We start from the raw sequence: 22,865 nt of genomic DNA, 5'->3' as shown, positions 1-22,865 counted from the left end.
TACTCTGACAAGTCAATCGTGTGTTAATGTACTCACCGGGACAGTCTCTAACTCTGTACCACCGCAGGCCCCTCTGTTTATGGTCACAGCCGTAAAACATCTGTGTGTGTGTGTGTGTGTGTGCATGTGTGGGTGTCTATGTGTGTGCTATATGAGCAGCATTCTGTTGTGTCATTACTAAAGAGGAAAGCCAGATGTTCTCCTAACTGACCTGGAGAGAGAGAGAGGGAGGGAGAAAGAGGGAGGGGGAGGGAGAGGGAGAGAGGGAGGGGGAGGGAGAGGGAGAGAGGGAGGGAGGGAGGGAGGGAGGAGGGAGAGGGAGGGAGAGAGAGGGAGATAACACACACTCCAGTAACCAGGGTATTATTTCTTCTTAGATAGGTCTGATTGTTTGTCAGATTAGTAGATACAGCTGACAACTAGACACTGATCCCCCGCCCCCCTCCTCAGCCCACTACCCCAGTATACCTTAAACACATCCATCATATACACACACGTACTTGCTAGCGTACACACACAAATGTGTGTGGACATAGACAGATACGAGTACATTTAACACACATACACACACCTCCCTAACCTCTCTCTCTTTCTGTCTGTAGGGTGTAAGTTGGACGGTCGTCCCTATAATTCCTCTATCAACACCATCGATGGCTGCCAGACCTGCACCTGCAAGGTGAGTATGTCTGCCATACATTGACACACAGGTACATACAGTACGTACCAACATACACTTACATACGTTGACTAAATGGTGATTCTTTGCTCTCTCTTTCTGTGGGTTGCGCTAGGAGGGTAGTATGGTGTGTTCCCCCCCTTCCTGCCCCCCCGTCGACTGCTCTGAACAGGAGACACTTCATGGAGAGTGCTGCCCTAGCTGTAGAGGTTTGTATAATTCATACACTCTGTCAGAAGAAATTGTGTGTTCTTATTACTGACATATGCATTTATTTGTGATGGGGTGTCTGTAGGTTGTATCCATACAGGCATCCGTTACCACCACAGAGCTAAATGGAGACCATCAGAAAACCCCTGTAGTCTCTGTTACTGTCTGGTGAGTCTCTCTCTCTCGCTCTTTTTCTCTCGCTCTTTCTCTCTCGTTCTTTCTCTCTCTCTCTTTTTCTCTCTCTCTCATCCTCTCTTTCTCCTTCTTTCTCTCTCTCTTTTGCTCTTTCTATTTCTCATAATCCTCTAGAGATGGCTTCATGTGCTGACAGGAATTTACTTTTACTGTAGATTAATTTCCTGACCTTTAACTTTTGCCAGGAGGGTGTTGTTAAATGTGAGACAGAGAGGTGTAGCCCTCCATGTCGGAACCCCGCCTCCCCACCACCCAATACCTGCTGCCCAGTCTGCCATGGTGAGACACCCGCTCTGCATGTGCGTGTGTGTGTGTGCGCGCGCGCATGTGTGTGTGTGTGTGGAATTGAGTATACAGTGACAGTGTGTGTTTATGTGTGTTTCAGGTTGTGGAATGAATGGCCAGGACTTCCTGAATGGAGCCCAGGTCCCTAGTGTAGACCGCTGTCAGGAGTGTGTGTGTGTGGTAAGACTTTGAGAGAGCTCTGTCTCTGTAAGTCGCTCTGGATAAGAGCGTCTGCTAAATGACTAAAATGTAAATGTAAATGTATGTCAAATATTTGTGCATACAGTATGTCTAAAACGGCTCTGAAGTGTGTGTGCGTGTTTCTCGTCTCTCTCTCTCTCCTCAGAATGGAGATGTCCACTGCTCGCCTCGACCCTGCCCCGCCGTTTCCTGTCCGAACTCTGTCCGTCGCCCCGGAGACTGTTGCCCACGGTAGCACACACATAAAGCCTCCAGTATCATAGCTGTAGTAGCACATGTAGTTAAAAATGCATCGCCTTTCGCCTGTGTGTGTTATAGGTGTGAGCAGTGTGAGTATGACTCTCAGGTGTTGATGTTCCCCTCCAGGACAGATCCCTGTCTCCGCTGCCATTGCTCTGTGAGTACTGACTATGTGTGTGGATGTGTTCAAGTCGGGAATCAGTATGGCCACAACAAAAAAGTGACATATTGGAAGTATATGAATAGGCTGTTGAGGTGTCATTTGATGTGTTTCTCTCTCTCCTATAGGCTGGAAAGTTGTCATGTGATATGTTTCTCTCTTACCAATAGGCTGGAGAGATGTCATGTGAGCGTATGGATGCATCATGTCCTCCTCTGCGTTGTAGCCACCCTGCCAAGCCTAGAGGACAGTGCTGTCCCACCTGTGATCGTGAGTTCAGCCGTCCGCAGTCTTCACACTCTATCTTCTAACCTTCACCACTATCTACCCCATCGGATCTCTTTGTGTGTGTGTCTTTGCAGAATGTGAGTACGAGAGGAGAGTCTACGTTAATGGTAACGTTTTTAACCCAGCTGGAAGTGGACCCTGTGTCCAGTGCAGCTGCAGGGTGGGTCTGAACACACACACATAGATATACAGTGGGGGAAAAATGTATTTAGTCAGCCACCAATTGTGCAAGTTCTCCCACTTAAAAAGATGAGAGAGGCCTATAATTTTCATTATAGGTACACGTCAACTATGACAGACACACACATTCATGCACATACTAATGAACAATACGTAAGTTCTCAGTGTGTGTGTGTGTGTGTATCAGGGTGGAAATGTGAGGTGCCAAGAGGAGAGGTGTCCTCCGGTCCAGTGTTCCAACCCCATCATCGACCCCCAGTTCTGCTGCCCCATCTGCAATGGTACCACACACAACTGAAGATTATTTTGCAACAATGATAACTTCCTATACATACAGAGATAAAGACAGGAATATATCTTAACTTTATCAATCCTTCACCCCCCTCTCTCTCTATAGTGTGTGTGTTGGAGGGGTTGGAGTATGAGGAGGGTTCTCAGTGGCAGGCTGAGGGCTGCTCCAGCTGTACCTGTCTAAACGGAGAAGTGGTGTGTACACACACACACTGTCCCCCCACCGCCTGCACACACCCCACCAAGACCACCGGTAAGACTGTGTGAGTGTGCATGTCTGTCTGTGTGTATTTATTTGAAATGGCTATCTTTCTTTTCCATTCTCATTCCATTCTATTGTCTTTTTCCTCTCTCTCTAGGTTCGTGCTGTGCAGAGTGTGAGCGCTGTACCTTCAACCAGCGTATCTATAGCAACAGACAAACCTTTACACACCCCGACCAGCCTTGTCATACCTGCACCTGTCTGGTGAGAGGACACACACACAGGCAAACATACACACAAACATAACATACTGCAACATAGAATTGCATAACATGGTCCTACCCCCCACTCCCCAGGACGGTACAGTGCAGTGTGTGAGGAGAGCCTGTCCCCCCCTGAACTGTTCCAACACACACACACCGCATAGAGAGTGCTGCCCTAAATGCCCAGGTACTCTTCGCCTAAAACACACACACATATATTAACCTTGTAAATGCAAAACACATGGGTTTTCTAAGTGTATTTCTGCCTGTGTGTTTGTTCCAGACTGTTCCTTTGAGAATCGTGTGTTTGTGGACGGCGAGGCGTTCCCCAGCCCGGTGAGTGTGTGTGAGGAGTGTGTGTGTGTGTCAGGGAGGGTCAACTGCCACGCATCAGAATGCCCCCGGCCTCACTGCACCACCCCCCTCCCAGGGACCTGCTGCCAGAACAACTGTAACGGTACACACACAGACACAGACATACACAGACATACACACACGTGGGCATACACACACACACATATGTATAGTGTCAAAACATGTCTAAGTAAATAACACCCTTTTTGCAGGGTGTAGCTACGCTGGGAAAGAGTACCCCAACGGACAAGAGTTCCCCCATCCCACTGACAACTGCAGGACCTGCCACTGTATAGTAAGAACACACACATCACCACCATCAATGTTGAGGGTTATCCGTAATCCAGTGTTTTGCCCATTCTAAAATTGCCATCCTACTGTAGCTCAAGGTTTGTGTGACAGTCCCGTGTGCCTACAACCATGAAACTGTTAAAATCAAATCAAATCAAATTGTATTTGTCACATGCGCCGAATACAACAGGTGAAATGCTTACTTACAAGCCCTTAACCAACAATGCAGAAAATAAGTGTTAAGTAAAAAATAGATAACTAAAAAATAAAAATAACAAGTAATTAAAGAGTAGCAGTAAAATAACAGTAGCGAGGCTATAAACAGAGGGTACCGGTGCAGAGTCAATGTGCAGGGGTTAGTCGATGTAATTGAGGTAATACAGTTGAAGTCGGTAATGTACAAACACCTTAGCCAAATAAATGTAAACTCAGTTTTTCACAATTCCTGACATTTAATCCTAGTAAAAATTCCCTGTTTTAGGTCAGTTAGGATCACCACTTTATTTTAAGAATGTGAAATGTCAGAATAATAGTAGAGAATGATTTATTTAAGCATTCTTTCATCATATTCCCAGTGGGTCAGAAGTTTACATACACTCAATTAGTATTTGGTAGCATTGCCTTTAAATTGTTTAACTTGGGTCAAATGTTTCGGGTAGCCTTCCACAAGCTTCCCACAATAAGTTGGGTGAATTTTGTCCCTTTCCTCCTGACAGAGCTGGTGTAACTGAGTCAGGTTTGTAGGCCTCCTTGCTAGCACACGCTTTTTCAGTTCTGCCCACACATTTTCTATAGGATTGAGGTCAGGGCTTTGTGATGGCCACTCCAATACCATTTTGCCACAACTTTGGAAGTATGCTTGGGGTCATTGTCCAGTTGGAAGACCCATTTGCGACCAAGCTTTAACTTCCTGACTGATGTCTTGAGATGTTGCTTCAATATATCCACATAATTTTCCTTCCTCATGATGCCATCTATTTTGTGAAGTGCACCAGTCCCTCCTGCAGCAAAGCACCCCCACAGAATGATGCTGCCACCCCCCCGTGCTCCACGGTTGGGATTGGTGTTCTTCGGCTTGCAAGCTACCCCTTTTTTCCTCCAAACATAACGATGGTCATTATGGCCAAACCGTTCTATTTTTCTTTCATCAGACCAGAGGACATTTCTGCAAAAAGTACGATATTTGTCCCCATGTGCAGTTGCAAACCGTAGTCTGGCTTTTTTATGGCGGTTTTGGAGCAGTCGCTTCTTCCTTGCTGAGTGGCCTTTCAGGTTATGTCGATATAGGACTCGTTTTACTGTGGATATAGATACTTTTGTACCTGTTTCCTCCAGCATCTTCACAAGGTCCTTTGCTGTTGTTCTGGGATTGATTTGCACTTTTCACACCAAAGTATATTCATCTCTAGGAGACAGAACGCGTCTCCTTCCTGATCGGTTTGACGGCTGCGTGATCCCATGGTGTTTATACTTGCGTACTATTGTTTGCACAGATGAACGTGGTACCTTCAGGCATTTGGAAATTGCTCCCAAGGATGAACCAGACTTGTGGAGGTCTACAATTTTTTTCTGAGGTCTTGGCTGATTTCTTTTGATTTATTCCCATGATGTCAAGCAAAGAGGCACTGAGTTTGAAGGTAGGCCTTGAAATACATCCATAGGTACACCTCCAATTGACTCAAATGATGTCAATTAGCCTATCAGAAGCTTCTACAGCCATGACATTATTTCCTGGAATTTTCCAAGCTGTTTAAAAGCACAGTCAACTTAGTGTATGTAAACTTCTGACCCACTGGAATTGTGATACAGTGAATTATAAGTGAAATAATCTGTCCGTAAACAATTGTTGGAAAAATTACTTGTCTCATGCACAAAGTAGATGTCCTAACCGACTTGCCAAAACTATAATTTGTTAACAAGAAATTTGTGGAGTGGTTGAAAAAAGAGTTTTAATGACTCCAACCTAAGTGTATGTAAACTTCCGACTTCAACTGTACAGTCGTTGTCAAAAGTTTGGAGAATGACACAAGTATTGGTCTTCACAAAGTTTGCTGCTTCAGTGTTTTTAGATATTTTTGTCAGATGTTACTATGGTATACTAAAGTATAATTACAAGCATTCAATAAGTGTCAAAGGCTTTTATTGACAATTACATTAAGTTTATGCAAAGAGTCAATATTTGCGGTGTTGACCCTTCTTTTTCAAGACCTCTGCAATCCACCCTGGCATGCTGTCAATTAACTTCTGGGCCACATCCTGACTGATGGCAGCCCATTCTTGCGTAATCAATACTTGGAGTTTGTCAGGATTTGTGGGTTTTTGTTTGTCCACCCGCCTCTTGAGGATTGACCACAAGTTCTCAATGGGATTAAGGTCTGGGGAGTTTCCTGGCCATGGACCCACAATTTTGATGTTTTGTTCCCCGAACCATTTAGTTATCACTTTTGCCTTGTGGCAAGGTGCTCCATCATGCTGAAAAAGGCATTGGTCGTCACCAAACTGTTCTTGGATGGTTGGGAGAAGTTGCTCTCGCTGTGTTCTTAGGCAAAATTGTGAGTGAGCACACTCCCTTGGCTGAGAAGCAACCCCACACATGAATGGTCTCAGGATGCTTTACTCTTGGCATGACACAGGACTGATGGTAGCGCTCACCTTGTCTTCTCGGGCAAGCTTTTTTCCGGATGCCCCAAACAATCGGAAAGGGGATTCATCAGAGAAAATGACTTTACCCCAGTCCTCAGCAGTCCAATCCCTGTACCTTTTGCAGAATATCAGTCTGTCCCTGATGTTTTTCCTGGAGTGAAGTGGCTTCCTCTTAACACCAGGCCAACTGCCCTTCTAGACACCAGGCCATTCTCCAAAAGTCTTCGACTCACTGTGCGTGCAGATGCACTCACACCTACCTGCCTGCTGCCATTCCTGAGCAAGCTCTGCACTGGTGGTGTCCCAATCCCACAGCTGAATCAACTTTAGGAGACGGTCCTGGCGCTTGCTGGACTTTTTTGGCCCTGAAGCCTTCTTCACAACAATTGAACCTCTCTCCTTGAAGTTCTTGATGATCCGATAAATTGTTGATTTAGGTGCAATCTTACTAGCAGCAATATCCTGGCCTGTGAAGCCCTTTTTGTGCAAAGCAATGAGGACGGCACGTGTTTCCTTGCAGGTAACCATGGTTAACAGAGGAAGAACAATGATTTCAAGCACCACCCTCCTTTGAGTCTGTTATTCTAACTCAATCAGCATGACAGAGTGATGTCCAGTCTTGTCCTCGTCAACACTCTCACCTGTGTTAACGAGAGAATCACTGACATGATGTCAGCTGGTCCTTTTGTGGCAGGGCTGAAATACAGTGGAAATGTTTTTGGGGGGATTAAGTTCATTTTCAGGGCAAAGAGGGACTTTGCAATTAATTGCAATTCATCTGATCACTCTTCATAACATTATGGAGTATATGCAAATTGCCATCATAAAAACTGAGGCAGCAGACTTTGTGAAAATGAATATTTGTGTCACACACTACCCTCTGTAGTGCCTTGCGGTCGTAGGTCGAGCAGTTGCCATACCAGGCATTGATGCAACCAGTCAGGATGCTCTCAATGGTGCATCTGTAGATCTTTTTGAGGATCTGAGGACCCATGCCAAATCTTTTCAGTCTCCTGAGGGGGAATAGGCTTTGTCGTGCCCTCTTCATGACTGTCTTGGTGTGTTTGGACCATGATAGTTTGTTGGTGATGTGGACACCAAGGCCCATACCTTGTGTGTGTTGTAGAATGGTAACGTCCAGTGCTTGATGAGGAGGTGTCCACCGTTGGGGTGCTCCAACCCCAACCTGCTGCCTGGAGAATGCTGCCCCCAATGCCCAGGTACGCAACTACAGGCAGGGACAAAGATTGAGTAATTGAAATTAAAAGTAAATGTATTATTTTATGTCATAAATGATTCTATGTGTCTGTGCAGCCCCCCCTGCTGACTGTGTATATGAGGGTCGGCCCTACAGACACACTGAGCGTTTCTATGACCCCGCTGACCCCTGTCGATCATGCCTCTGCACCAATGGGACGTCTCGATGCCAGCGCAAGCCCTGCCCCCTTGCTCACTGCTCACACCCCATACAGCAGGAGTGCTGCAGGACCTGCGACGGTACGACACTTCTACATAACATGACATTATACTTCATACAGCCTGCATAGCATGACATTGCACTTCACACAGCCTACATAACATGACATTGCACTTCATACAGCCTACATAACATGACATTACACTTCATACAGCCTACATTACATGATATTACACATACAGCCCACGTGTGTGTTTCAGGCTGTCTGTATGAGGGTCGGGAGCGGGCCAACGGGGAGTCATGGGGTGATGTGTCGGACCCGTGTGGAGTGTGTGTGTGTCGCGAGGGTTCCGTCCACTGTGAGAGGAAACGTTGCCCTGCTGTCAGCTGTCCCTACCCCATACAGAGAGAGTGCTGCCTAGCCTGTGATGGTGAGACACCTTGTGGGATACGGTGTGTGTGTCTTTGTGTGTTTGTCTGTGTCTGTTTGTCTAAATCAGTCCCTGATTAGAGGGGAATGATTAAAACCCTTCTCTCCACCCTTCTCTCGCTCTCTCTCTGCAGGCTGTATGTATGGGGGTAAGGAGTATCCTGATGGCTATGAGTTTCTCAGTGGAGAGGACCCGTGTCGAGTGTGTACATGTTACGCAGGTGATGTGGTGTGTAGCCAGCTACCCTGCTACCAGGACTGCACACACCCCTACAAACCACCCGGCCAGTGCTGCGGAGAGTGTAACCGTGCGTACACACACACACACCTCATACCCACACCATATCTCAGTGTTCCTCTAAGTAACATATTTACAATGTTTCTCCTTTAGACATGGTTTCTATGGCAATTTCTTCCTGTGACAGGTTGTTCCCATGGCAATGTGGTCCTCATCAGCAGCCAGTCCATCCCTGACCCCACTGACCCCTGCTCAGAGTGTACCTGCCAGGTAACACACTATTCAGTGTTTAATACACAATGGAAAGAAAGTATACCCAAACAAGCATCAGCTAAGCTTGAACAAAAAGGGAATCAGGTGCTCAACTGAGGGACTTGAAAATCCCCCAAATAAGTATTATCCAAGTACACTTCGACGGGTGACTGTCCAGGAAAATAAAGGAAAAGGAGCACTCTGTTTCTGCATAGATCTGATTATTTATTGACGGGACATACATTCAGGCTTACGTTTCGGCGTAATCGCCTTCATCAGACACCTATTTGTACTTTGTATGTGTAACTGTAACTTTATTTTTATCTTTCTCTCGCTCTCCCTCCCGCTCTCTCTCCTCTCTATCTCTCTCTCTCTGTCTGTAGGGTGGATCAGTGAGGTGTGTGAAGATGTTGTGTCCTCCAGCCTCCTGCTCTCATCCTGCCACCAGCCCCTGTGGCTGCCCCGTGTGTGACGGTACTCTACCCACTATAACATGTCTGTCTGTCTGTCTTTCTGTCTGACACTGACATTAATGTTTTTGTTGTGTGTATGTCTGCCTGCCTGTGTGTGTGTGTGTGTGTGTGTGTAGGCTGTGTGTTCAAGGGCGGAGCTTACGTTGATGGACAGGTCTTCCCTGGAACCAGAGGAACCTGTGATGACTGCACATGCTCAGTAAGTGGTCAAGTGTCAGGGTCAGAGTTCAGGGTGGGGTCAAAGTTAAATGGCTGCGTTGCCTAATTCTCTGCAATCCTCTTTCTGCACATGTGCGAGATTCTCTACTTTACTACTCCTTCCGCTGCCGCAGCATATCAAACACAAGCAGGACTCAGACAGGCAGTCTATATAGCGATGTAATGCTCTTTTTTAAAATCATCATTGCAAACATTGCCTAAGCAGGAAGCAGACAGGGAGTCAAAGTATTAGTGTTCTTTTTTCAGTTTTTAACAGTTGTATGTTATTTGTGGTTAAAAACGCAGATTGTTTTTGCCCCAAAGCAGTGTGTAGACTGCACTGTAAAGCCGGATAAGTTCTGGCTACTCATTGAGGAAACCGATTACCTAAACAAAAAATTGTTAAGAAAGTGAAACAGCTGAAGTGAGCAGTACTACCTTCATAGTTTTTTGATTAAGGTATACTTAAATTGAATGCCCCCACTAAGCCACGACTCCAATAATTTCCCAGTGTGCTTTGCCTTTTCGATTGAATTGTAGAGTTACCACCCATGACTGTATTTGTTCTTGACAGAGACATGGTTGTTGTATTCGTTCATTTAGTCCTGTGGCCTTCACCAAGTGAGTTCCTAGGTGAATATTATCAGTATAATTTAACCATTACATATATCATAAGGCCTTATACAGTGGCCTGAAACTCATAGTTTACAGCCCACATCAGGCCTGCAAGTAGGGTTGCAACATTCCACAAACTTTCCCCAAAACTATTCCACTAATCTTCCAACCAGGAGTTCTGGAAACCTGGGAAATGTACCATAATTTTGCAACCCTAACTGTAAAACACATTATGCTGGCTTTCAGTAACGGGTGCAAAAATGCAATTATTGGATTAGTTTAGATTTTTTTTTGTATCTTTGTGTAGCATAACATTTAATCAATCAATCACTCAATGTACATGCAAAACACAGATATTAAAAACAATTCCAAAAATATCAACCTGCAGTATAGCATGTTGTGAGAAAAGTTAATTTGTTATCATATCTTTACAAAATGTAGTTGGTGTGACTTCTCATTTAGTTTTGAGTCAGTACCACATAAACATTTCAAGTAATAATTACTTTTCATTGACTTTGAGTACAACTTACTACAAGTGTTTGAGTAAAAAATGCCTTGGGGTTTACAGTGTGGGTCCTGATTGTGCTACTGCAATATCCTTAGTTACAACAGAAAGAGAAAGTTGAAACCTACATCCTAAATTTGCCTAGAAAATATATATATATTTTTGGAATGTTCGTTCAAATCGCCGCAGATTTTTGTCGGCTGTTCAGAAATATGAGGCCGAGACGTAGGCTACATCAGGGTTTCCCAAACTCGGTCCTGGAGCCCCACCTGGGTGCATGTTTAGTTTTTTGCCCTAGCACTACATAGCTGATTCAATTAACCAATTCATAATCAAGCTTTAATTATTTGAATCCGCTCTGTAGTGCTAGGGCAAAAAACTAAACGTGCACCCAGGGGGGTTCCCATGACGAGTTTGGGAAATCCTGGGCTACATCATCATGTCGATCAAATTGGTTGATAGGAAGGGTTCAGAAGAGGGTGAGTAATGTGAGAAATGTGAAGGGAGGGTGATGTTTACAGTGAGGGAAAAAAGTACGTTTGCCCACTGACAAAGACATGATCAGTCTATAATTTTAATGGTAGGTTTATTTGAACAGTAAGAGACAGAATAACAACAAAAAAATCCAGAAAAACGCATGTCAAAAATGTTATAAATGGATTCGCATTATAATGAGGGAAATAAGTATTTGACCCCTCTGCAAAACATGACTCAGTACTTGGTGGCAAAACCCATGTTGGCAATCACAGAGGTCAGACGTTTCTTGTAGTTGGCCACCAGGTTTGCACACATCTCAGAAGGGATTTTGTTCCACTCCTCTTTGCAGATCTTCTCCAAGTCATTAAGGTTTCGAGGCTGACGTTTGGCAACTCGAACCTTCAGCTCCTTCCACAGATTTTCTATGGGATTAAGGTCTGGAGACTGGCTAGGCCACTCCAGGACTTTAATGTGCTTCTTCTTGAGCCACTCCTTTGTTGCCTTGGCCTTGGGTCATTGTCATGCTGGAATACCCATCCACGACCCATTTTCAATGCCCTGGCTGAGGGAAGGAGGTTCTCACCCAAGATTTGACGGTACATGGCCCCGTCCAACGTCCCTTTGATGCGGTGAAGTTGTCCTGTCCCCTTAGCAGAAAAACACCCCCAAAGCATAATGTTTCCACCTCCATGTTTGACGGTGGGGATGGTGTTCTTGGGGTCATAGGCAGCATTCCTCCTCCTCCAAACAAGGTGAGTTGAGTTGATGCCAAAGAGCTCGATTTTGGTCTCATCTGACCACAACACTTTCACCCAGTTCTCCTCTGAATCATTCAGATGTTCATTAGCAAACTTCAGACGGGGCTGTATATGTGCTTTCTTGAGCAGGGGGACCTTGCGGGTGCTGCAGGATTTCAGTCCTTCACGGCGTAGTGTGTTACCAATTGTTTTCTTGGTGACTATGGTCCCAGCTGCCTTGAGATCATTGACAAGATCCTCCCTTGTAGTTCTGGGCTGATTCCTCACCGTTCTCATTATCATTGCAACTCCACGAGGTGAGATCTTGCATGGAGCCCCAGGCCGAGGGAGGTTGACAGGTCTTTTGTGTTTCTTCCATTTGCGAATAATCGCACCAACTGTTGTCACCTTCTCACCAAGCTGCTTGGTGATGGTCTTGTAGCCCATTCCAGCCTTGTGTAGGTCTACAATCTTGTCCCTGACATCCTTGGAGAGCTCTTTGGTCTTGGCCATGGTGGAGAGTTTGGAATCTGATTGATTGCTTCTGTGGACAGGTGTATTTTATACAGGTAACAAGCTGAGATTAGGAGCACTCCCTTTAAGAGGGTGCTCCTTATCTCAGCTCGTTACCTGTATAAAAGACACCTGGGAGCCAGAAATCTTTCTGATTGAGAGAGGGTCAAATACTTATTTCCCACATTAAAATGCAAATCAATTTATAACATTTTTGACAAATGCGTTTTTCTGGATTTTTTTGTTGTTATTCTGTCTCTCACTGTTCAAATATACCTACTATTAAAATTATAGACTGATCATTTCTTTGTCAGTGGGCAAACGTACAAAATCAGCAGGGGATCAAATACTTTTTTCCCTCACTGTATGTAAAGTAACACATGCACAGCCTGTCAAGAAGTTAGTGTGAATTTTTTTTAAATAATTGCTCCATGTTAGACATCTGATCCAATTAAGTATTTGTGTGTTCATGTTTGCATTGATATGTGTGTGACGGCTGTTGATGCGTTTTCTTGTGTTTGTGTGCGTTTACATTTGTGTGTATGTGTGTGTAGAGAGGAGAGGTAGTGTGTGTGAAGCGGAGTTGTCCTGCTGTGTCCTGTCCACACCCTGCGCTGGACGGTTGTGTGTGTGGTGTGTGTGATGGCTGTCGCTTCAACGGACGAGACTGTTCCAATGGAGAGCGCTTCCCGCACCCCTCAGACCACTGTCAACGCTGCACATGCCTGGTACACACATACACCACAAACTTCATACACACATACACTGTGTCTGTATGTGACCAACCTTCGATACTCCACTGAGATAAAACTTAAGGCTTAGACAGTAATGGGGGCTAACACAAATCTGCAGGTCTCTGGAGAGACACAATGTTATTACTGTATTTGCTCTAGTTTTGGTACATGTTTCTATGTGTATGTGACTGTGTGTAGAACGGTGGTGTGGTGTGTGTGTCGGGGTCGTGCCCGCCCGTGTTGTGTGCGCGTCCTGTGGTCCCTCAAGGGGAGTGCTGCCCCATCTGCATAGGGGTGTGTCTTTACCAGGGGGAGGAGTTTCAGTCTGGGACTTCCTTCACCCCCCCCACTGACCCCTGCTCCACCTGCAGCTGTCTGGTGAGAATACAGCTTTATCTCTTCCCCCTGTCCCTCCCTCTATCTCTTTGAAGTATCTGTCTATCCTCTTATATCACTGTTTCCCAGTTGTTCCATATTGTGCTATTCTACACCTCTGTCCCATCTTTCTCTCCCTCCATCTTTCTCGCTCTCTCCCCTCTCTCTCTCTAGAATGAAGTGGTGACGTGTCATAAAAAGCTGTGTCCTGTTCAATGTTCCCACCCCCTCCCCTCTGAATCATCCAATGGCTGCTGTCCACTGTGTGAGGCCTGCCTCTACGGGGGTGTGGTCTACTCTAACAGGTAGGTCTAATTCCACACACACACCCTCTGACGCCCACACACACACACACACACTGTTACCCACTCACACACCTTCACTATTACGTCTCGCTCCTGTGACAAGCTGGATGTCTGTAAACACTCTCCTCTCTCCCCTAACAGACAAACCTTCACCCCAGCAGCCACACCCCTCACCCCAGGGCTAGCCAATCCCTGTCAGCGCTGTACCTGTGTGAGGGGGAGTGTCACTTGCGTGCCCCTCCTCTGCCCCCCCACCTCCTGCCCCCAACCAATCACACTGCCAGGAGACTGCTGCCCCCAGTGTGCAGGTAAACCCACAAACTGAATGAAAACATGGAATATCTCATGTTTTCCATCCAACTATTTTGCAGGTTAGGGTGCATTAGAGAATGTTGCTATTAAAATCCCTGTGTGTTTGTTTCTCTCAGTGTGTGTATACCAGGGTGAGGAGTACAGTGAGGGACAGCAGTGGACTCCCAGCTCCAACTTCTGCACTACATGTGCCTGTCAGGTCAGACTATACCTCCTCTCTCTTTCCTGCGTGTGTGTTTGTGCAGGTGTCTGCGGCGTATGTGTGTGTATAATGTGTGTGTGTTTGTTCCAGACAGGGAAGGTGCAGTGTGTGGGTCCAGAGTGTCCTAAGCTGACCTGTATGCATCAGCTGACAGAACCAGGAACGTGCTGTCCTCGCTGCAGAGGTAACACACCAGCTTGGGCTTTGTAGTTGCCTTCCCATATATTTAACAAGTTATAGATTTACACAATTTAGCGCACTCTGTGGACGTAAAATGTTGTGTGTGTGTGTATCTCAGGGTGTGTGTATGACAGAGAGGAGCATGCTGAGGGCAGTAGCTGGTTTGCAGACTCTACTCCCTGTATGAGCTGTATGTGTGTGGACGGAGTGACCACCTGCTCGGAGGTCCGCTGTCTGTCCCCCTGCATCAACACCATCACTGTACCTGGGGAGTGCTGCCCTGTGTGTGCAGGTAACTATAATACACACACCCTGTTTACCTTCTGTGTTCCTCTGTTTAGTTCAGTGTCTCTGTGTGTGTTTGGTCAGACTGTGATCAGTGTCTCTCTTTGTGTTTGGTCAGACTGTGATCAGTGTCTCTGTGTGTGTTTGGTCAGACTGTGATCAGTGTCTCTCTTTGTGTTTAGTCAGACTGTGATCAGTGTCTCTGTTTGTGTTTGGTCAGACTGTGATCAGTGTCTCTGTTTGTGTTTGGTCAGACTGTGATCAGTGTCTCTGTTTGTGTTTGGTCAGACTGTGATCAGTGTCTCTGTGTTTGGTCAGACTGTGTGTTTGAGGGCAGAGTGTACGGTCCAGGAGACAGCTTCCACCCTGCAGATGACCCCTGTCACATCTGCACCTGCGAGGTACTACACACACACACACACACACACACACAGCCTTGAGTCTAGATACAGTATTGTAGCAGGTGATGGTGTTGTCATTGTTTCCTGTGTCCAGGTGATGCCGGATGGAGAGCAGCACCTGAGGTGTTACCGTAAGCAGTGTCCCAGCCTGGTGGACTGTCCTAAAAGCAACATTCTGTTCTCTGGACCAGAACCCTGCTGCCCTGTCTGCGCACGTCAGTACACATACACACACACCAGCTTACACACGCACACAAACTCACACACACACACTCTTTAACTCTCTCTCCCTCACTCTAAGACTTCCAGTAACCTGTGTTAGTGATGCGCGGGTTGACTCATAACGGGTTTAGGGTCATGAAATATTGTGTGGATGAAGGGTGGGTGGCGGGCTGGTTGAATAAAGAAAAACAATACCTTAAAAAAATCAGATGTATCAAATGTACAGTTGAAGTCGGAAGTTTACATACACCTTAGCCAAATACATTTAAAAACTCAGTTTTTCACAATTCCTAACATTTAATCCTAGTAAAACTTCCCTGTCTTAGGTCAGTTAGGATCACCACTTTATTTTAAGAATGTGAAATGTCAGAATAATAGTAGAGAATGATTTATTTCAGCTTTTATTTCTTTCATAATATTCCCAGTGGGTCAGAAATGTACATACACTCAATTAGTATTTGGTAGCATTGCCTTTAAATTGTTTAACTTGGGTCAAACATTTCGGGTAGCCTTCCACAAGCTTCCCACAATAAGTTGGGTGAATTTTGTCCCTTTCCTCCTGAGAGAGCTGGTGTAACTGAGTCAGGTTTGTAGGCCTCCTTGCTCGCACATGCTTTTTCAGTTCTGCCCACACATTTTCTATAGGATTGAGGTCAGGGCTTTGTGATGGCCACTCCAATACCTTGACTTTGTTGTCCTTAAACCATTTTGCCACAACTTCGGGAAGTATGCTTGGGGTCATTGTCCATTTGAAAGACCCATTTGCGACCAAGCTTTAACTTCCTGACTGATGTCTTGAGATGTTGCTTCAATATATCCACATAATTTTCCTTCCTCATGATGCCATCTATTTTGTGAAGTGCACCAGTCCCTCCTGCAGCAAAGCACCCCCACAGCATGATGCTGCCACCCCCGTGCTTCACGGTTGGGATGGTGTTCTTCGGCTTGCAAGCAACCCCCTTTTTCCTCCAAACATAACGATGGTCATTATGGCCAAACAGTTCAATTTTTGTTTCATAAGACCAGAGGACATTTCTCCAAAAAGTACGATCTTTGTCCCCATGTGCAGTTGCAAACCGTAGTCTGGCTGTTTTATGGCAGTTTTGGAGCAGTGGCTTCTTCCTTGCTGAGCGGCCTTTCAGGTTATGTCGATATAAGACTTGTTTTACTGTGGATATAGATAATTTTGTACCCGTTTCCTCCAGCATCTTCACAAGGTCCTTTGCTGTTGTTCTGGAATTGATTTGCACTTTTCGCACCAAAGTACGTTCATCTCTAGGAGACAGAACGTGTCTCCTTCCTGAGCGTTATGACGGCTGCGTGGTCCCATGGTGTTTATACTTGCGTACTATTGTTTGTACAGATGAACGTGGTACCTTCAGGTGTTTGGAAATTGCTCCCAAGGATGAACCAGACTTGTGGAGGTCTACAATTTTTTTTCTGAGGTCTTGGCTGATTTATTTTCATTTTCCCATGATGTCAAGCAGAGGCATTGAGTGTGAAGGTAGGCCTTGAAGTACATCCACAGGTACACCTCCAATTGACTCAAATGTTGTCAATTAGCCTATCTGTCACGAGAATTGTGTTATCTCAATGGTTGCAAGCTTTGAATAATTCCCAGAGGGTGTAAGGCTCTGGTTTAATAATGAATTAAACAAAGTCCCGTTCTGCATTAGGTCAGTCTTTTTATTCATGAGAGCTCTGGCGCTAAAAACACACACAGCATTTTATATGCCTTCACACAAAGGAACTTTGCTCCGCCCACCTTTAGGCAGCCTGTGACTTTCCGCAGTATAGCTTTCAGCTGTTTCTAGGTCCCCCCTTACTATGGAATGTTCGCCTCCAACAGTTTCTACCCATCTTCCCTATTAGTGGTTTTATTGTCTTATAACTCTAACACAGTTTACACATTTATACAGTATCGGGATGGAAACACTTTAGTCATAACTTTACACATACAAATCTTCTATCAATCCACCCTTTGACTACATTTTTCACACTCAGGATAAATGTATTTACAAGCATGATTAACCTCAGAGATTAGTTCTATTAACTACTTTCCAATCATAGGTCTTCTTTTTGAGATTTTCCCTATGACCTTCACACGTCAGACCCAATAAAAGTTGTATCTAATTGCAGGTTATCAGGGTCAAAGTCCTCGTTATACACCAAGCCTGGAGGATCGTTTTTCACATTCCACTGGTCAGTCTGGAGTCGGTCCATATCTCATCATCTGTTGAGACACTGCATCCTCCAACGCCTTACTGACCAACCCTCGGACACAGGGAATAAGACAACAACCACACAATACAAGCATACCCATACAGGCAATAACTGCCCCCAAAATTGTGGCTACTATGGTTTTTATTTCCCAAACATTTCATCAAACCATCCGGTCACAGAGGTTTTGATTCCAGAATTCTCAGCCCACTCCTCGCTTAAAGCTGTTAACCCCATCAGAGCTCTTGCCACAGCAACGTCTGGTGCTGTTGTTGGGGATAAATGTGCAACAATGGCCCCCCACCATTCTACAGACACCGCCCTTTTCTGCCAGCAACATATCTAGAGCCAACCTATTTTGCCAAGTCATGAGCGAGGTGGCGGATAATTGATCTGAGATTCCCCTCACTGCATCTCTAGTCTGGTTCACAAACCGTTGTTGGCTGTAATATATATAATGTATCCAATCCACATTTTTATTGATTGTTACCCACCAAAAGAACGTTGTAGTAAATCCTTCCCCTACTTGATTCATAGCTTTGTATTATTCTGGTAACCCCCTTGGTATCCCAATTGTATCCATCGAAATAGGGCTATTCTCCTTCTGGTCAAAACTCATCCTACGTCTGTTTAACCCTTTCCTTGGTTTCTGGTGACTAATTCTAACTGGCTGAACCAGTAGAACCGGGGCGCAGGTACCTACCCACCCTTTTGGCATTATCTGCCTTATACAGCCTTTACTGGTACACGCCCACCACACATTGGTTACAGGGGCTGTAAGGTTCAGAATTCTCTCCTGTGCTTCCGAACCTAAGTCAGTCACATTACTACTATTTCCAATTGACAATTCGTGATATCTTTGTTTCTCTTTACCCCCCATCTGGATGTCCAGTCCCGCCCGGTCTCATATCCCCGTCCCCAAGTGTATTTAAACACTTGAGTCCAGGAACAATCCGCCGTGGGGCCCGAACACAAATATGATGGGGGTATTATTCCATTCTGTTGCTTGTTGACATGTACCCCACCCATTGGCTACGTCCCTAACCCTTATTTTGAATCCTACAGTCTGCCCTTCTCTGACTCCTATTTTGTAGGTCACTCGTCCTTGACGGTCGGTATGTCGGTTGTTTCTCTTTTACTTCTTATCAATGGTGGGGCATAGTATAATTGGTACGGGGAGGTGGTGGATCTTGATGTATCAGGAAGATTGTTAGGACTATGATGCAGCTCAGGGTCCCTCATATTCCCAAGAACCGCCACCCCTCTCCTGCCCTGTCTTTCTGCTTGATACCACCCCATACTCACACCCCTAAGAACACACTACAGTGATGATAGGTCGGGGTAGGAGATCTTCGTTATCAGAGGTGATCCCCGGACTCTATTGGTCCAGTTCTTCTCTCTAACTCTGCGTGTGTTCAATGGTGCTTGTATGTGCTCTCTCTGCTATTCTAATGGCAAAGGCGGTGACTAACAGAACCTGATAGGGGCCTTCCCAACGGGGCAGCTTCCAGTCTTTCTTCTTTAGGGATTGGATCCATACCCAGTCACCTGGTTGGATAGAGTGGGTCACCTTCTCCTTTCGTTCACCTGTGGGGCACAAAACCTTTGACATACGGGTGTGGTTAATAAACAACCTTCTCATGTGTTCGGCTAGGGTGTTCTCAGTTTCTATCGCCGCCTGCTCTGGTCCTCCTAACTCGGGCATTCTGTATGGTCTACCAAATACTTTCTCAAATGGCAATAACCCTTCTTTATCTGGAGTTATCCTGATCGTCATTAATACTATCGGTAGACATTGTACCCAATTTCTTCTTGTGCTCCTGTGTTTTCCTTAACCCCTCTCTAATCATACCGTTCATATTAGCATTTTCTTTCTAGACTGTATCCAAATAGATTTAGTCCTCTAGTTATCTTTAATCCTACCATCTACCATCATCCCCCCTGTTGACACATGGCTCTGCCCATGTGTCAATATTGCCACATCTCTAAACAATCACTTAGGTAAGATTGGTAAATTATCCTTATGCCATATCCCTTCTTTTGAGACTGCCCCTTGCTTCTTTATCGCTCCTTGCTTCTTTATCGCTCCGCCCACTTCCTTTGTCTATTATGGCGGCTAAATTCGACTTCCATTCAGTTCAGAATCAATATTGGTCCTCTGTAGCTCAGCTGTAGCTCAGCTGGTAGAGCACGGCGCTTGTAACGCCAAGGTAGTGGGTTCGATCCCCGGGACCACCCATACACAAAAATGTATGCACGCTTCACTGTAAGTCGCTTTGGATAAAAGCGTCTGCTAAATGGCATTATTATTATTATTATTATTATTATTAATACAAACAATCCCTTATCTTGTAAAAACACTCATGTTTAGTTTAAACTCTGTTCAACCCCGGCTCTCCCAGGCTTGACCTGAAGACTGATTGTTGGACATGACAGGTCCATACTTAAATCTTTCAAACATACACAAACCCCACCCCATCATGCTGTAATCAATCAAGAAGATAGCCAAGGAGAGACAAAGGTTTAGCCTGAACTCTGCTCAACCCTGGCCACTTATTCCACTCTGTTTGAGGAGAGAAGCAAAAGGCCACAGTCTGCTTTCAGTCACTGATAACGTAGGACAGCCATGGATTTAAGTAAGAGCGAGTAATTCGACCCTAGGTCAGATTCCCACTTCACCCATACACACACACAGTGAAATGACCCAATTAAGTTATTTGCCTAGCAACAAAGAATTCTAACTCTATGTTCGTGATTAACCCAGTTTTATCTCATAGTCCACTAAAAAAATCTTCCTCATCACCATGTTTCTGAGTCAAGACCACTGTCATATATCCCTCCCTACAGTCTACCGTTTGGGTAAAGGGCCTGTCATATCTAGGAAAAGCTAAGACTGTTTGGGAAGTGAGCAACTTTTTTATCTCTATAAATTGTTCCTACGCCTCGGAGTTCCAAATGATTTTCATCATGGGCTGCCATTACCTTCCCATAGATAAGATCACTTTCCCAATACTGTTAAGGTGAGGTATGGTTTCTGTTCTTGTTGCAGCGGTAATTCAATTATTGCCAATTCAATAACCTCACACGTATCGTTCTGTATTTCGTCTCGGCATTTATTCCTTAACTCATCCTTTTTTGTCTATCTGGACAGCTAGTCCCTATCCTAAATTATTCTACCTAGATTTCTATTATTACTATCATCCTGGTCTCATTACTGAATCAATGACATAGGTAATAGCTGTTTCACATTAGATTGTGCCCTTTTCTGATAATGTTATTACTGCAGCCCATTGCATTAATTTAGTTTCAAATACCAACTTGTTGTTTAACAAATCTAGAACCTACATAAAGTTGGTGCTATCCCATCAGCATAATATTTAAAACTACCTACACTCCACTGGTCAAAGTAACGAAAACAAATTATTGTTTACTTGATCAACAACATAGGAAATATCTGTTTCCCCTTCTATTGTTGATGTCACCCCTTTAAATGTCATATTTCATTCATTAGCCAATATAATCCCTTACTCCGCATGAGTAAGCCTTGCTATTTTATCCCATGCATCTATTAAAAACATTTGTTTGAGACTTTGTCTCCTACTCTCCACTTAACATAATACTATAGGAGACTTCCATCAAACCTGGAAAAAAGAAAACTCCCACTCAGAAGACACTAGATAATACCACATTTCATTAAGTTCACTACACCTTCTACTATAAACCTTTAACCCCTTTCTAGTAATTTAATCATCACAACCTGTTGCATTGATGTTTTAAAATATAAACCTATTGTTTAATAAATCCAGAACTTAGCCTAATAGTAACAACTATCTCCCATTGTTCAATTTACCACAAACAGATTATCGTTATTAGAAGTAATGAACTGTATGCATAACTCATTGCTGTTTAAACAAACTATAGAATGTAATAATATTAATAATAAAAATTATCAAAGAACGTTCCATATTCAACCCTCTAGATAAAGTGGGGGAAAAAAGTATTTAGTCAGCCACCGATTGTGCAAGTTCTCCCACTTAAAAAGATGAGAGAGGCCTGTAATTTTCATCATAGGTACATGTCAACTATGACAGACAAAATGAGAAAAAAAAATCAAGAAAACCACATTGTAGGATTTTTTATGAATTTATTTGCAAATTATGGTGGAAAATAAGTATTTGGTCAATAACAAAAGTTTCTCAATACTTTTATATACCCTTTGTTGGCAATGACACAGGTCAAACGTTTTCTGTAAGTCTTCACAAGGTTTTCACACACTGTTGCTGGTATTTTGGCCCATTCCTCCATGCAGATCTCCTCTAGAGCAGTGATGTTTTGGGGCTGTCGCTGGGCAACACGGACTTTCAACTCCCTCCAAAGATTTTCTATGGGGTTGAGATCTGGAGACTGGCTAGGCCACTCCAGGACCTTGAAATGCTTCTTACGAAGCCACTCCTTCGTTGCCCGGGCGGTGTGTTTGGGATCATTGTCATGCTGAAAGACCCAGCCACGTTTCATTTTCAATGCCCTTGCTGATGGAAGGAGGTTTTCACTCAAAATCTCACGATACATGGCCCCATTCATTCTTTCCTTTACACGGATCAGACGTCCTGGTCCCTTTGCAGAAAAACAGCACCAAAGCATGATGTTTCCACCCCCATGCTTCACAGTAGGTATGGTGTTCTTTGGATAGTACGATAGTATGTCCATAATACTTCTAACAAAGCTACATTATCCCTATTGTTTGTTTAATAATCCTATTCTCTGAGTTCCCCTCTCTTCCGAGCCTCAGAGTGCCACACCCTAGCAGTTTCTAGCCCCTCTACTCTGTTTCTTTAGATCAGTTCCACAGTTTACATGCATCTGTTTAATCATAAACTCTAACTTATCTACATCCCCGGTTGACTCCGGGACCTCCTTTGAGGATTTGCTTCCCATGCCGACTATCTAGTTATGTCCCTATAATCTAGTAATAATTCACTCAATAATTATTTTCCTTTGGACTTATTATTAGGTGCGACTTTTGAGCAAATGTTATGATCAACGTTTGTAATTAACCCTTTAAATTATTCAACCCGTAACCCAGTGTGTTTTAAGACCCCAGTTTCATGAAACGGATGGGACAACCATTCTTTCTCACGCAACCTATTTTACTCCCTTCCTTGAAACAATTAATTATCGCGACTTTCGATGGATCATTAGGTCTCACACGTATACAACCTTATATGATTATTAGTTAACACTATCGGTAACCCGGAGTTTGTAAGGCTCCAGTTTCATGAAATGGATAGAGTTACG

At 44.5% G+C, this 22,865-nt stretch overlaps 1 protein-coding gene across 1 annotated transcript in view; it reads left to right on the top strand.

The window, feature by feature from the left end:
* Positions 1-22,865, top strand: part of LOC121531973 (kielin cysteine rich BMP regulator) — a 46,885-nt gene that overhangs the window by 17,588 nt on the left and 6,432 nt on the right. Inside the window, exons 6-36 of the mRNA XM_041837594.2 lie at positions 603-676; positions 792-885; positions 972-1,054; positions 1,267-1,360; positions 1,467-1,546; positions 1,713-1,798; positions 1,886-1,964; positions 2,138-2,237; positions 2,330-2,415; positions 2,623-2,716; positions 2,833-2,979; positions 3,086-3,192; positions 3,285-3,378; positions 3,475-3,648; positions 3,758-3,840; positions 7,606-7,699; positions 7,794-7,976; positions 8,157-8,327; positions 8,461-8,634; positions 8,752-8,834; positions 9,200-9,290; positions 9,406-9,488; positions 12,889-13,062; positions 13,267-13,446; positions 13,618-13,748; positions 13,890-14,056; positions 14,177-14,259; positions 14,353-14,446; positions 14,561-14,734; positions 15,046-15,128; positions 15,223-15,343. Of these exons, the coding sequence (XP_041693528.2) occupies positions 603-676; positions 792-885; positions 972-1,054; positions 1,267-1,360; positions 1,467-1,546; positions 1,713-1,798; positions 1,886-1,964; positions 2,138-2,237; positions 2,330-2,415; positions 2,623-2,716; positions 2,833-2,979; positions 3,086-3,192; positions 3,285-3,378; positions 3,475-3,648; positions 3,758-3,840; positions 7,606-7,699; positions 7,794-7,976; positions 8,157-8,327; positions 8,461-8,634; positions 8,752-8,834; positions 9,200-9,290; positions 9,406-9,488; positions 12,889-13,062; positions 13,267-13,446; positions 13,618-13,748; positions 13,890-14,056; positions 14,177-14,259; positions 14,353-14,446; positions 14,561-14,734; positions 15,046-15,128; positions 15,223-15,343 (3,561 nt within the window). The remainder of the gene's footprint in view (positions 1-602; positions 677-791; positions 886-971; positions 1,055-1,266; positions 1,361-1,466; positions 1,547-1,712; positions 1,799-1,885; positions 1,965-2,137; positions 2,238-2,329; positions 2,416-2,622; positions 2,717-2,832; positions 2,980-3,085; positions 3,193-3,284; positions 3,379-3,474; positions 3,649-3,757; positions 3,841-7,605; positions 7,700-7,793; positions 7,977-8,156; positions 8,328-8,460; positions 8,635-8,751; positions 8,835-9,199; positions 9,291-9,405; positions 9,489-12,888; positions 13,063-13,266; positions 13,447-13,617; positions 13,749-13,889; positions 14,057-14,176; positions 14,260-14,352; positions 14,447-14,560; positions 14,735-15,045; positions 15,129-15,222; positions 15,344-22,865) is intronic.

Source organism: Coregonus clupeaformis, chromosome 19 (genome assembly GCF_020615455.1).
Source record: "Coregonus clupeaformis isolate EN_2021a chromosome 19, ASM2061545v1, whole genome shotgun sequence".
Taxonomy (NCBI): Eukaryota; Metazoa; Chordata; class Actinopteri; order Salmoniformes; family Salmonidae; genus Coregonus; species Coregonus clupeaformis.
This window is presented reverse-complemented; position numbering and strand designations above follow the sequence as displayed.